The 13,026-nt window shown below is 50.8% G+C and overlaps 2 protein-coding genes across 5 annotated transcripts in view; one reads left to right on the forward strand and one right to left on the reverse strand.

Moving 5' to 3' along the window:
* Window positions 1–13,026, reverse strand: part of LOC144138495 (pre-mRNA splicing regulator USH1G-like) — a 235,448-nt gene that overhangs the window by 187,170 nt on the left and 35,252 nt on the right. The window lies entirely within an intron of this gene.
* LOC144138496 (solute carrier family 35 member E3-like) overlaps window positions 1–13,026 on the forward strand; it is a 40,164-nt gene that overhangs the window by 12,586 nt on the left and 14,552 nt on the right. For 3 of the 4 annotated variants that reach the window (XM_077670799.1, XM_077670798.1, XM_077670801.1), the window contains exon 3: window positions 12,210–12,666. In XM_077670799.1, the coding sequence (XP_077526925.1) occupies window positions 12,230–12,666 (437 nt within the window). In that variant the 5' untranslated portion in view covers window positions 12,210–12,229. Of the gene's footprint in view, window positions 1–1,099; window positions 1,174–12,209; window positions 12,667–13,026 lie in introns of those variants that run through there. The other variant, XM_077670800.1, reaches the window with a different exon arrangement.

Here is a 13,026-nt window from a genome sequence, read left to right on the forward strand (position 1 = left end):
TCAGAAATCCATGTGAGGTGCAACAGCCGGGTCTCCGACGAAAGGAGAGGGGCCCGCCCGCTGTGCTGTTTCTCCAGCCTCGCACCACTACTGCAATCTGCGCCAATTTTTCTGAGAATAGCAGCGGAGCCACAGGACGACCCTGCGGTACTCCAACGTCACCATACGGAGAGTGAACATTCAAAGCCGCTCTCCCCCGCATTTCTCTCTACTAAATTCTGGTATTTTTACAGCGACGAGTGTATATTGAGGACTATCGCACCCTCCCCAGTACCAAATAAAATATCCCTGTAAATGATTAATTACTGTACGATTGTATATAACGAAGATAACCAAACTTCGTAAGGAAGGGACGTGATGGGGTTAAATATAATCCAAAATAAAGTTCTGTAAGGCGCTTCAACACAAAATGTCGTCGATTTTATTTATAAAGAGAACATTCAGTAATAACGCACACCACACAAGAAATGGAATGTTAACAGAAAGCAAGTTTCATTACAGCAAGTCTTCAACACAAAACATAAGAGCTCGTCTCAATGTACAAAAAAATGAGACGTGACGCGGTTTGTGGCTGCGTGTGTCAGGATAACTCGGATGCGAATTTCACCTGCTGCAACTTTCTAATCGTGCGTCAAGCAGCGATTGTTCAGCACCTTTAACACTTGACAACTGATTCAAGCAGCATGTTCTCTGAACGACGGCTCATGGTTCCTTTCATCACACCTGGTCGGTATTGGGTTTAAACGCAAAGTGGCTCGTCGACAAAAAATTCACGCATCTCCACGAAGTGAATCATGACGAGTGGGCGAAGCACTGGGGATCGTTCTTACCGCAAATCACCCGTGAGAGTGCTTACTGCTGCTAAGACGATTTCCAATCCAATCCAATCCACTTCAATACCAATCCAATCCAAATCCAATTCCATCCAATCCAATGCTCCTCGCGCATGCGCAGCACGGCTCTACAGGAGCTCTCTCTCTCTCTCTCTCTCTCTCTCTCTCTCTCTCTCTCTCTCTCTCTCTCTCTCTCTCTCTCTCTCTCTCTAACCTTTTGTGAACCTTTTATCTTGTTCTTGTTAACCTTCTATGAGCCTTTTGTTCACAGATGTTTCGATTTACACGGTGCTGTGCCGTGAGCACGGACGCCGGACACCGGACAAGCCTCGGCCATAAGGTGCTTCGCCCCTAAAAGTAATCGGAGATCCTTCCCTAACTGGATGCTGAGTTCGATGCGCATGTCTTGCTCCGACTTCAAAAGCGCGCAAAGCGACGTTTCTCGCATGCCCCTCGCACACCGTTCCAGCCATGCTTTGCTTTCTAATCGTCTCAGTGGTCACGTTTGCTAGCTTTAGCAGCGGCATCGGCACGCATGCGCAGTTCGCTTGCAACGAGGCTATGTGGTGAGCGTGCGAAGTTACCCGGAACGCCGACAGGCGGCTCCCACGCACGGAATGACTAGAGTTCCTCTATATGCTCCCTACGGGCATATACAGGAACTCTAGGAATGACACGCGCTCCATGTTCACCCTAACTGTGATCAAGATAGTACAAGCGCTGACAGGGAGCGTCCCTCACTGCTTTGGCTTGGCATCCCTGGCAACGAGGTCGGCTCGGTTGACGTCACCCTCTCGGCATGTGCTCTGTCGTTCTCTGTTCTTCTGACGCTCTGTGTCTGCTGCCGACGCGCCCCGTATATTGCTCACGCAATAGTAATTATTTCAATGTTCTGTAATCGGCACAAAGAAAAAAAAAACGTCCATCACTGTTGTCATAACCTTGCGCACGTATAAGGCCAGCACGAACGGTACAAGCAGCAGTATAGATCGCCAACACGGCTAAACGGATCTGCCACGCGGCGCCCTGCAGGCTACGAGCGCGCGCGCGCGTGCGTGCGTGCGTGCGTGCGTGCGTGCGTGCGTGCGTGCGTGCGTGCGTGCGTGTGTGTGTGTGTGTGTGTGTGTGTGTGTGTGTGTGTGTGTGTGTGTGTGTGTGTGTGTTCTAAGACAGTTCCTTTCTTCTCAATGATCCTTGATACACGCGTACAGCAACTGGCGAGCACACTCTTTCTGCGACAATTTATTTTGAATCAATGACACAGCGTCCGTTTACTTCTTGCGCGCAATGTACATACCTTGACTAAGCTGAACAGACGGTCTCGCCATAGCTTGGCTATTTGAAAATGCAAACAAAAGTTCAATCTTTGAAAAACAGCGCAAAAGACAAGAACGACAGATACATCACTAGCGTTATTCGCGCAGTGTTTCGGTGATGATCAAATGTACAGACAGACGATCCAGCCCACCCTTCAGACATTAAATCTACGCACATGGCGAATTCCTCTCGTACAAAAGAAAAAGTGTACGAGTGATAGCCTCACTAGAGTCAATTTCCTCGCCACACGCACCTCTTACTAAAATAAATTCACTTCACTATGATGCCAATTCGCTCCCGAGTAAAGGGATATGTTGAAATAAGCACGTTTACAACAGTACGCTACTCGACAGCCACACAATCAGAAAACCCAAGACAGGCGCCCCTGCAGCTCATATTTATAACCGCACTTCATTCATTCCTTTTTCTGAAATACGCCAGTTTGGGTTTAAATATCCGCACGCGGAAGAGCCAGCCACTGAAGCGGCCCTCGGAGGACCGGCTCACGCACGCATCGGTGTCAACAGATCACTAAGATAAGCTCCTTTCTTAACCGACGTCGTAAAAGCCACGCTGGAACGAAGAAGCAGCACGCCGCACGGTCAATGGCGCGCGAAACCAGAAGAGACGGCAGTAGGGCACGCACAAAGACGTGCCTTGAAGGACGAAGCCGCGCCTCCTGTGGCATCATGAAGAGAAACCGTTTCCTAAGGTGTTTTCCCTCTCCCTCCCTGCTTCCTCAACAGGAAAAAGAAACGGGAAATAAAACATCGGACAGAACAAAACTTCCCCTGCCACAGCGCGTGCAAGCTCCCAGCAGACGACGCTGCATTCATTCGTCGCCTGCTCGGACAGACGCTCTGCAGAAGATTCGCGCCGCGAAAGTGAGGGACTCAAACCGCAACAAAAGCGGTTGCTTTCAGGTGCTTTAAGTCCTCGCCTATATCTTTTTTTATTATTTAGTACGACAACAGGTGCTGGTCGCAACGTTCAAAGGGCAGTCACGGCTATCTCCCTCCCTTTTGTTCGTCGACGTCCAGCAAAGACAAAGCCGCGTTCGCGAACAAACGCCTGCGCAGACGATCGTCTGTATACGGCGGCGTTGCGTCGTCCGCTAGCCCGGCGTCCGTGTGAATCGTCTGCATGCGACTCACGTCAGGAGGCTCCGCGCGTAAAGGAAATCGCCACGCCGAGTTTGTACGCGTAACACACGCCCTCAAACAAACAAACAAAAAAGAAGGTAATAGATACAAAGTCGGCATCGTGCGCAACCCAGGGATTAGGCGCCATTGTTCCAAGAAGGCTGATGAGAGTCGACGGGCGTACCCCAGTTACGTCACCGCATGGCGGACGAGACGCGCATATAACGTGTCAACCCCACCGGATATGTATGCGCGGGGCCGGGCAGTAGCTAATTTAAAGACACGCCACGTTCCGGCAGGTTCAATTAACGTGCCGGCGTATACGTGCCAGCGATCTGTCACTTCAAACCTGGGAGCGAAGAAGAGACAACGAAAGACACGACAATGCAAACCTGCCAGACGACGTTGCGGAAATGACATGCTGCAAGAATGGAGAGAGAGAGAGAGAGAGAGAGAGAGAGAGAGAGAGAGAGAGAGAGAGAGAGAGAGAGAGAGAGAGAGAGAGAGAGCTTTAGAGAGGGAGGGAGGGAGGGAGAGGGAGGGGGAGGGGAGAGGGAGAGAGAGGTTTACAAGCCCGCACAGCATTTGAGGGCCATGCACGTAGTAGACTAGGGCCGCAGTAATTCCGCAATCCGATGGTTGGCGTTCCTAGTCCAACCGCATTCCTGTCTTTATTCCGTAATTTCTGTCTCTCATGGGTAGCTTCAAATAAAGCTCTCTCTCTCTCTCTCTCTCTCTCTCTCTCTCTCTCCCTCTCTCTCTCTCTCTCTCTCTCTCTCTCTCTCTCTCTCTCTCTCTCTCATTCATACATTTTCACAGCTAGCAATATTCTTTCTTTGGCAAGTTCCCTGATATTCCGGGGGTTTCGGACCAAAGTTTTATTAGCACTTTTCGTGATGCAGTGGTTTTCCTAGTACGTACAACCACTAGCAACATCTATGTGTATGTGTATTCCATACTTGCGTGCCTAAAGATGAAGTACTATATATACAATCACTACCTTTACAGACTACCACTTGTGGCACGGTTCACGCATATGTCGACACCCCCTAGCGTACAGGTAGCCTTGTGATGATTTAGAGCAGCCAACAAAAAGCAACCAAAAAGAAGAATAGTTACAGCGTTCTTTAAATTGAAAATTCACGTCGGATTGGTTTCGAGAGACATAAATTGAAAAGCCGGATTAGAACGGCGTCGAAGAAAGGCTAGACGAAAAGCAGAGCATAAAAAAAAGAGGCAGAAATATTCTGCCTCGCGCTGTCGCTACCAGCACGAAGCACATCTAAAGATATATACAGACAACCGTGTTCGGCTGGTTATAAACAACACAGACCCGGTCGCCCGAAAGAAAACGGCGCAACGAACACGACTGAACTATGAACTATGAACTGAAAATTCGCCTGTAAGGGTTTCGGGCCAAATGTATAAACAGCGAAGCTGCTTAGCAAATCGTAATTTTTCGTGTCCGCGGTTAAAAATACCAAGAAATTGCCAGCGCTCGTGTGTGCGTGCCTCGCGGTGACCCCCCAGCGTCCTCGGTGCACGTTTCTCAAGTTAAGCATACCCACTTAAGACTGCCCCCTTCCTCCCCTAAAAAAAACTCCAGCGTTTGCCGTAATCGTGGCAATACTTGCTCGGAACAAGAAAGACACGTCTTAGCGTACGCCCCTCCAACGTGATGTCCAATGATTATCACTTCAAAAAAAAAAAAATGAAAAAAACTCACACGCATAGCAACAATGGTGGAGTAAAGGTCGTTGCGGCAGCCAAGAAGAAGCAAATCGGCTGCAATCGTGGACTTAAAACCTTCGTGATGGTCATGAAGGTTGCGTGCAGCTTCGCTACCTTCAAGTTTTACGCGTTAGTGTGAGGTATAGTATACCTTAATTTTTTCCGTTTACCTTGCAAGGAATCGGTCAAGCGTTCGACGTCATAGCAGTGACATCTTGATTCCTGCTTGACGTGTATCTTGAGTAGTTTCCTGAAATTTCAAATCTGCGTGTGCGTCTCTGCAGTCCCGCACGAAGCGGAGGATCTCAACCAACTACGCTTTCGAGGAGAGTGAATATATGTCCTTAACCAGGGACGGGAACTCCTTGTGCCAATTTAAGACCTGGTGATTCACTAAGAGCTGAAGTCTTTGTAGGTGAGACTGACAAGAATATGGCTAGAGAACGCAAAGTGTGAAATTAGGGCCGAGCACTTTCCCCCAAATTTGAAATGCACAGCTGTAGACCTAACCATAGAAAATTTGGACCTTCAGCTTCTACCATGTTCACCGCAAGAGATAAACAACATGAGACAGCTGAATTCACGCATCAGAGGCACCTCCTTGATTCGTCGTACAAACAGTTATTTTCATCCGAACAAGTTCACGAAACTTCTCGCACTCCCGATGGAATCATCACTTCACAGTGGCCAATCCGGCACAACAAAGTAAAACGAAATATTGTCGTGAACAGGTGATTAGTATAGCCGGGTCTATGACCCTTTTTTGGTGAAATGGAGTAGCCGGGCGCACCTTCGCTTGCAACCTCTCCAATCAATAAACCAGTTAGACCACCACGGGCTCTCGGCCCGCCATCTGACGGGACAGGCCCGTCTAAGACTACCTTTCCTTCCTTTAGCTTGGAAGAATACTTCATCATCATCGTCGCCGTCGTCGATACTCAAGTATTGTTAAACTAAGGCTGCGTCTAATCTCACGGCAGCCGTGAGAATTAATTACCTCCGGAAAATTCTCACGGCAGTTTCCATAAAAGCTGGCTGGCCGAAAATTTGCTGCATGATATTAAGTCCCAACGTAACCTAACGTAACATAACCTGACCGAACCTTACGTAACCTCACCGAACGCGTCATAACCTACCCAAATCCCGCCAAACTGCAACAAACGTAATCTAACCCAGCCCAACGACACAGAACGCAACCTGTATTAAACGTAATTCAACCAATTCTAGAAGTCCTGTGCGTCGTTCTCTTGATATAGTGAAAACCAGAGTAAAAAAAAGCACTAACAAAATCACGATGACCAAAAAATTCCGAAAGCTAAAAAAAAAAAAAAAAACATCCCAACGTCGAACTCAAACCTGAACCTTCTCGTTTAAAACCGAGCAATATAGCATAGCGCTACAGGGGCAGCTGCAGGCGCGGCTTTTTTTAGGAAGACATTTATCAGATTGAATCTCCGCGTAGCGTGCTTAGCCAATAAGAAGCGACTGCCGTGAGAAATTTCTGACGGTAATTCTCCCGGTTGCCGGGATAATAGACACTATACCTGAAACTAACCCTTCGCCCCTTCTCTTTTTCAATAAAGTTTACGATGATGATTATGATGATGATTAAACTACGCCGAGGTCAGTTTTCTTTTAAACAAACGGCACCAACCATGGGCAGAGTGAGATAGACGATGCTACAGAAAAGACGCGGAAATCACAGTTAAACATTGTGCGCTTTATGATGTTACACAGACCTCATAAGCCCGTTGTGCTGCTGAGCCCAGGGACGCGGGTTTGATTTCCGGCCGCGGCGGCCGCTTTTCTGATGGAGGCGAAAAGCGAAAGCGCCCGTGTGATTTCGGCGCACCTTAATGATCCCTAGGTGGTGGAAATTAATCCGGAACCCTCCACTACGGCGCGTCACCGCCTGTGTAGCGTTGGCGCGTTAAACCTCATAATCAATAACCAAATCAATTGAGGTTACACGGAATGCTGCCTGAACAGGTTTGTTTATCGCACGAAATCCCTGCACTAGCGGGACTCCAGGTACAACGATGTGGGCTTTTTCTTCTTCAATGTATGTGTTTTCGTACAGTATGTTTTTGAAGTGTTACATATTTTATATGTCAGCAGCCTATCCCGCGTTTATTTTTTTCCACCCTGTATCGGCCCTCACGGGCCAACAGTATGAATGAATGAAGGAATGAATGAATGAATGAATGAATGAATGAATGAATGAATGAATGAATGAATAATAAACAATAAATAAAATATAAATAAACAAAAAAATTGGGCCCATCTCCCCGCGAGGGGGACTCGAGTAAATGCGTCGCATACGGGGTGGGTGTATTGCGTTAACGTTTAGTGTTTGGGGAGTTGGTGGTAGTGAATGCGTTGTATCAGCAGCTTCTTGACGTAGTTTGAATGAGTCAAGGATATAAGGCGCGTTCGTAGCCTCCCATTCTGTGTCGGCTTTGTGGCGCAGTGGGTAGAGCACCATGTACATTGCGTTCCGCCCGCAGGGTCGAGGGATCGAAACCAGGTGCCGGATTGTATTTTTTTATATAGTGTAGGGGGAGGGGTGCGGACTACGACTACGGACGTCAACGCGGGTGACATCGTGAGTTACTGAAATGATCTGCATTTAAAACGGGGCCCCGCGACTGCGTTTTCGTTAGCCGAAGACGTGTGCGAACGCTATTCCCAACGAGGCTTCTGCCGCCATACGGCGAATCATCCGCGCGCGAGCGCGTGGCACGCGCTCAGTTGAAGCCGACGCTGAGAAAGAAGAAGCAGCCCGGCCACGCAGCAAGCGAGGTGACGACCATCGTCATCGTCCGATTAGGCTTGCTCAACGTTTTCCTGCCACGTTCATGTCTGCTCTGGCCAGGACGCACGCCATGAGACAGCGGCAGCGGAGACCGCGGGCTGACGACGCCTCGGGCAGCTCCCGGCCGTCTTCAACGGCCACCGCGGCCACCGGCGTCGAAGCCGACGTGGCCACCACGCCGCGCCCGTTGGAACGCGACGCCGCCGATCTGTCGCTGGAGTGCGACTCACCGAACTCCTCCCATGGCGGCGCCCCTACGGAAGTCGCCCCCAGTAAGCTGCCCCGGAAGTTTGCATTTGCTTAGAGGCAGTGCTTACTAGTACCAAAGCACTGGATGACCCATCGAGCGAAAAATCGAAGCCCCTTTCTTCTTAGAGGAAGATGGTTAACACGCGAATCTTTCGCTCGTGCAACCTGAGCCAAAGTCAGAAATCCAAACTGCTTCGACCGTGGCGCGATGGCGCAATCGGACAGGCGTCGGCTTCATAACGCGAGGAAACCAGGTTCGATTGCTTCGTACGGGTAGCTCGCTAACAGTCGATGCGACTGCCGGAATCAGGCGGCGCAGCGAGATAACGGACCCAAGTAGAGCCTCCTGTACCGACGCCAGGGAGTCACGCTGAGGCCTCGAAAAACCACCATTCGAACCTCGTCAACCGCTGGCGCTTCTCAGACATCTATCTGCCCTGTTGTTTAGCGCAAAGAAAACTGCAGGTGCATTTCAGGCAAAATCTGTGTGTATAACCGGCAGCCCTCACGTTCATTAAGTTAGGAACGCTCGTTCGGTTGATTTTTACGATAGTAAGCAAAAAAAAAAAAAAAAAAGCGGCCGCACAAAAAAAAATGGCGCGTTCGAAATGACGCAGAAAGGCTCCAACCGCGCAATAAAAAAACTACGCGTTCGAAATGACGTGAAACAGCTCCAGCACACCAAATTGAAACAAGCACAAAAAGAAGACTCCCGCTGGCGCAGTTTGAGGCAGGGGGCGCGCGAGCACTGCGAAGGCGGGAAATCTGAATTGCATTGGGTGGCAGCGGTGAACGGATAGCGGCGCTGCAGCCCATTATGGCGAATCACTGCTCTGCACTTCCGACAGCATTCACATTGAGTTTTTTTTTGAGGACGACAGTCTTTCTTGGGCTACTTAAACGAGGAAATTTCGGCCTGTCTGTATCTCTGTCTGTGACTCGATTCAGCCACCCGGCAAAAATGAAGCGAAAGCTGCGCAATACCCAAATCTAAACGTAAGTCCGGTGTCAATGCTCATACTTAACATTGTTGAACAAGAACAAGACATAACGCAAACATGAGGCAGACAATTAATAAGTGATATTCGCAGGGTTCCTTTATTAAAACATGGATTCTTGGTTTTTGCGATAGCAAATGAAATACTACATCAATTGCAGAAAACCGTCGCCTGCTGTTGCCCGCGCTACTATAGCTCCTGGTGGCATCCTAAAGAAATCAAACGGCAACAGCAACGAAAGGTTCCACTGACAGGTTCCACGTTCCGCTGAAACGCTCGTGGAGGAGGGCAACGTGGTTCAATAAACGCTGTAGTAGGGTGCCTCGATTCACGCGCGTCTCAGCCGTACGGCGGCACTGGCATCGAGGCACCCGACTTTGAGCAGTGGAGCACGGTAAATTTAAATTGACATGAGCAAACCTCTAGCGTACTATCTTGGGAGGACCGAGGCGGGAGAGGAACAGCACGAGAGGTGAGCGGGAAAGAGAAGGGAGGTATTTACTTGGCATGGGCGCCAGTCGACTATCGTCTTTCGTCGACATTAGCAACGAAAGGAGCAGATACGCGGCCATTTTTTCCCTTTGAGGTACTTGATGTGCCATCGCTTATCATCATCATCGTTTTGTGAAACCCAATGTGTAAAGCTGGGTTTCCTTCAGTTCCTTTTGGTGACGAGACGATCTCCACAAGTGAGGCATAGATAGCTTCGCTTTAAAAAGTAGGCGTCGAGAGCCACGAAACGGGAAGCGTTCCATATCCCACGGCGTTCCATAGCGGGAGTATAGCGAGTATAGCGGTAGTATAGCGAGAGGTGGCCGTGCACGCCCGCAAATGAAGTAAGAGAGCGGATGAACGCAGCCGAACGAGCGAATATAGACGGTATTCGTTTAAAATTTTAGCGGTCAATTTCTTCGCTTGGCAACACTGGAAACGGCCACAGACATGGCCGATGCGCCACGGACACGGCGCAGCCTGGGCCACTGTGGCCGCACGCCGAAGAAAAAAAGACACCGGCGTGCGTCATCTGCTCCGTTCCAAACCGATTATAAACTGTGGCGCCAAAAGAGATGTTATTAATCGCACTCACAGTGAACTCGGCGCAATACTTTGTGTTCGGCGAACGTGAAACACAGTTATTTGTTTCACAGTCGTGCTTGGCACGGACAAGTGCCGCCATCCCGCGGAGCCCGACGTAAGGAGTGACGGCGCACTCACAAGGTTGCATTAGAGTGAACTAGAATATTCTAGTTCACTGGAGTTGCATGGAGAAGAAGAGGGGTGCCTGATCTGGGGGGCCATGCGCACAACGTCGCCTAGCAACAGACGCTTGGCCACAGATATGGCGGCGCACACTTGGTTGCCTGCATGCATTCCAGGCCATTGAATACCGTGGATACAAACAGCCACAAATTCACCATCGTCGTCAACTCTCCCATATCACGGCGGTATGATCGAGCAGCGGCACAAGGCGAAGGAGACAGATCGAAGCCACTCGATAGCGCTACGGAGTGCCGCGAAGCAAGGCGCTTTAAGCGGCAAGCTTATCACGAAGCCTTTCGACGACGCCAGGCGGAAGGAGATCGTCTTAGTCGTTCAATTTGACATTCATGCTTCCGCAACCCACAGGAAGTGCTTAGGTGTTAGCGGACTTTTGGCTGGTGTCTTACCATAGTTGTGGTCCTCACTGGTATGGAATCTGAAGCCGTCACTGGCACAGAAGAATAACGATCCGTCACGTGGACTGATCGGTCCTCGTCGAACATGGTCGTGTGAGCCGGCCTCTTGTGAATTTCAGCTGCGCTCTTCAATCAGAATTCTTTAACGTGCGTCCCTTACTCTATCAGGACGCCATGGTTAAGAGATGGAAATCGGAAAATGCGTCTTTCAGTTCAGTAGGCGACGATTATCTAGAACAGGGATTGTGTTGCATCCACACGGAATTTGCGCACACGGTTAATGAAAGCATTAACCGTGTGCGCAAAGTCTTCTCGTGCGCAAAGTGTGCGCACGGGGAGTCTTCTCTGGTTGCTTGCCGTCACGTGTGCTCTGTTCGTGGAACGGGCGAAGCGGCGCCGGTATATTGGACGCCGGATTTCGAGTGGCGTGGGTCGCCAGGAGAACCCGGCGGCAGTCGAGCGATCGAGTATAGCGCGAGCGTGTGAGCGGTTGAAGAGCGGCGCCATCCCGGCGCAGTGAGAGTTCGTGAAATCAAGACAATTATTGAACGTTTTGCTTTCACTTTCTTTTTTCTATAATTTGTGCGGCAATTATTGCTTCAAAAAGGAAGGCGACCACGGCCATAGTCAACATTTCAAAGAGTTAACAGTACGTATGTGCGTATTATGTGTGTTTCGCCTCCACCGTCCGGCTAGCTCAGAAGTCATAAACAGCATTGTTGAAGCCACGCGTAGCTGATGAAAGATTGTGATGCAGATGTCGGGATAGTAATGTAGTGCTGAAAAGGATAGCCTAGCTAATGGCGACAGCGATGATGACGATGCTGATGACGGATGCTGATATGATCGGCTTGCGAGCGCTGACAGCACACAGAGCCGTTCTCCGAGCCTAACCAATCCTTAAGCGTGAACCGCATGGCGCGTTTTGGCACGCGATTCGGGCGCGTCGGCGTTGCGCGTGCGATTATTTGACGCCCGCGCCGACGATTTCGCGCGCGCGGCAGCTTCTGCCTTGTTCAGAAAATGACGCGCGTCGCGCGCGGCAGTGGGAGGAGCCTGGCGACTTGCGCCAATGGGGAGGCGCGCGCCTCATGGCGGCGGTTTCGAAGCGCTCTAGACAGCCGGCTGGCTCCGCCTGGGATGTTTAGGCTTACCACCCCGGCAGATATTGAATGGGCGCTTTCACTAGCGGCGCGGATGATGTTTTATAGCACCGTTTTCGCCCACATTGTCAGCTCCTTTACCGCACAAGCAACTTCATGTGTGCCTTGATCGGCATTTTAGAGAGAGTGCTTAAAAGCGGTCACTCGAGCTCCCCACACCACTTCGCGGCCGAAGCCGCCGCCATGTTGCCGCCGCCGGCCGCGCAGCGCGCGGTGGTTCCGCGCGGCGTTTTCGCGAGCAGAAAACGCTCCATGCGGTTCACGCTTTACACCGCTCTCTTGCAGACGTTGTGATCGTCTCACACATGGGCCAGTCAGCCGACGAGCCTCCCGCTCTGACACCGCTGGCGGCGACGACCCTGACTTCTCGGTTCGTGGCGACGTCGTCGGCCGCCTCGCTTCGACCGCGCACCGACGGCGGCGACCCCTCGTCACTGCCCGCGTCGCCATCTTCCCCTGAAGCGGCGCCCGAGGCGGCGCCGTCGGCGAACTGCCGGCGCAGGTCGCACCGACGTCGGCTGCTGCTGACGGCGCTCCTGTCTCGCTGCCGCTGGCCCAAGGGCCGTTCGGCGGCCGTCCTGGTGACGTCCGCCTTCAACGTGTTCTTCGCCGTCGCCCTGGTGATCACGTGCAAGTTGAGCTACGACCGGGCGCACCTGCCTAACCTCACGCTCACCGCCATCCACCTGGCGACGTCGCTGATAGCCCTGCGACTGACCTCCGCCTTCGGCTGGGTCTGCAGGCATGTGTACTCAGTGTAGGCCTCCTTAAAGGAGCCATGAAGACAAACTACAAGTTGGGTTTATTAGAAAGACTGCTTAGTCCCGATGACAATGATACCAATATCATCGCAATCTTCGAACAAATAACGGAGATATTATAGAAAACGTGTGAAGCAGTCGCGACCCCCCGGCCAATTTCTCGCAACTTTTCTATGACGTCACGGAACCTTGTTTGTGCGATTGGCGGCCGCCTAACTGACCTGTCGCGACGACATACGACTGTACGTCTGTAATGGGGTCTCTAGTTCCATTTGACCGCACCACTTGAATGCTAACGTGCAGTTAACGCACTGAAAATTATGTTTTATTGTTGGCCCGTA

This window comes from Haemaphysalis longicornis, unplaced genomic scaffold (genome assembly GCF_048455015.1).
Source record: "Haemaphysalis longicornis isolate Haplotype H1 unplaced genomic scaffold, Haemaphysalis longicornis Haplotype H1 scaffold_5, whole genome shotgun sequence".
Classification (NCBI taxonomy): Eukaryota; Metazoa; Arthropoda; class Arachnida; order Ixodida; family Ixodidae; genus Haemaphysalis; species Haemaphysalis longicornis.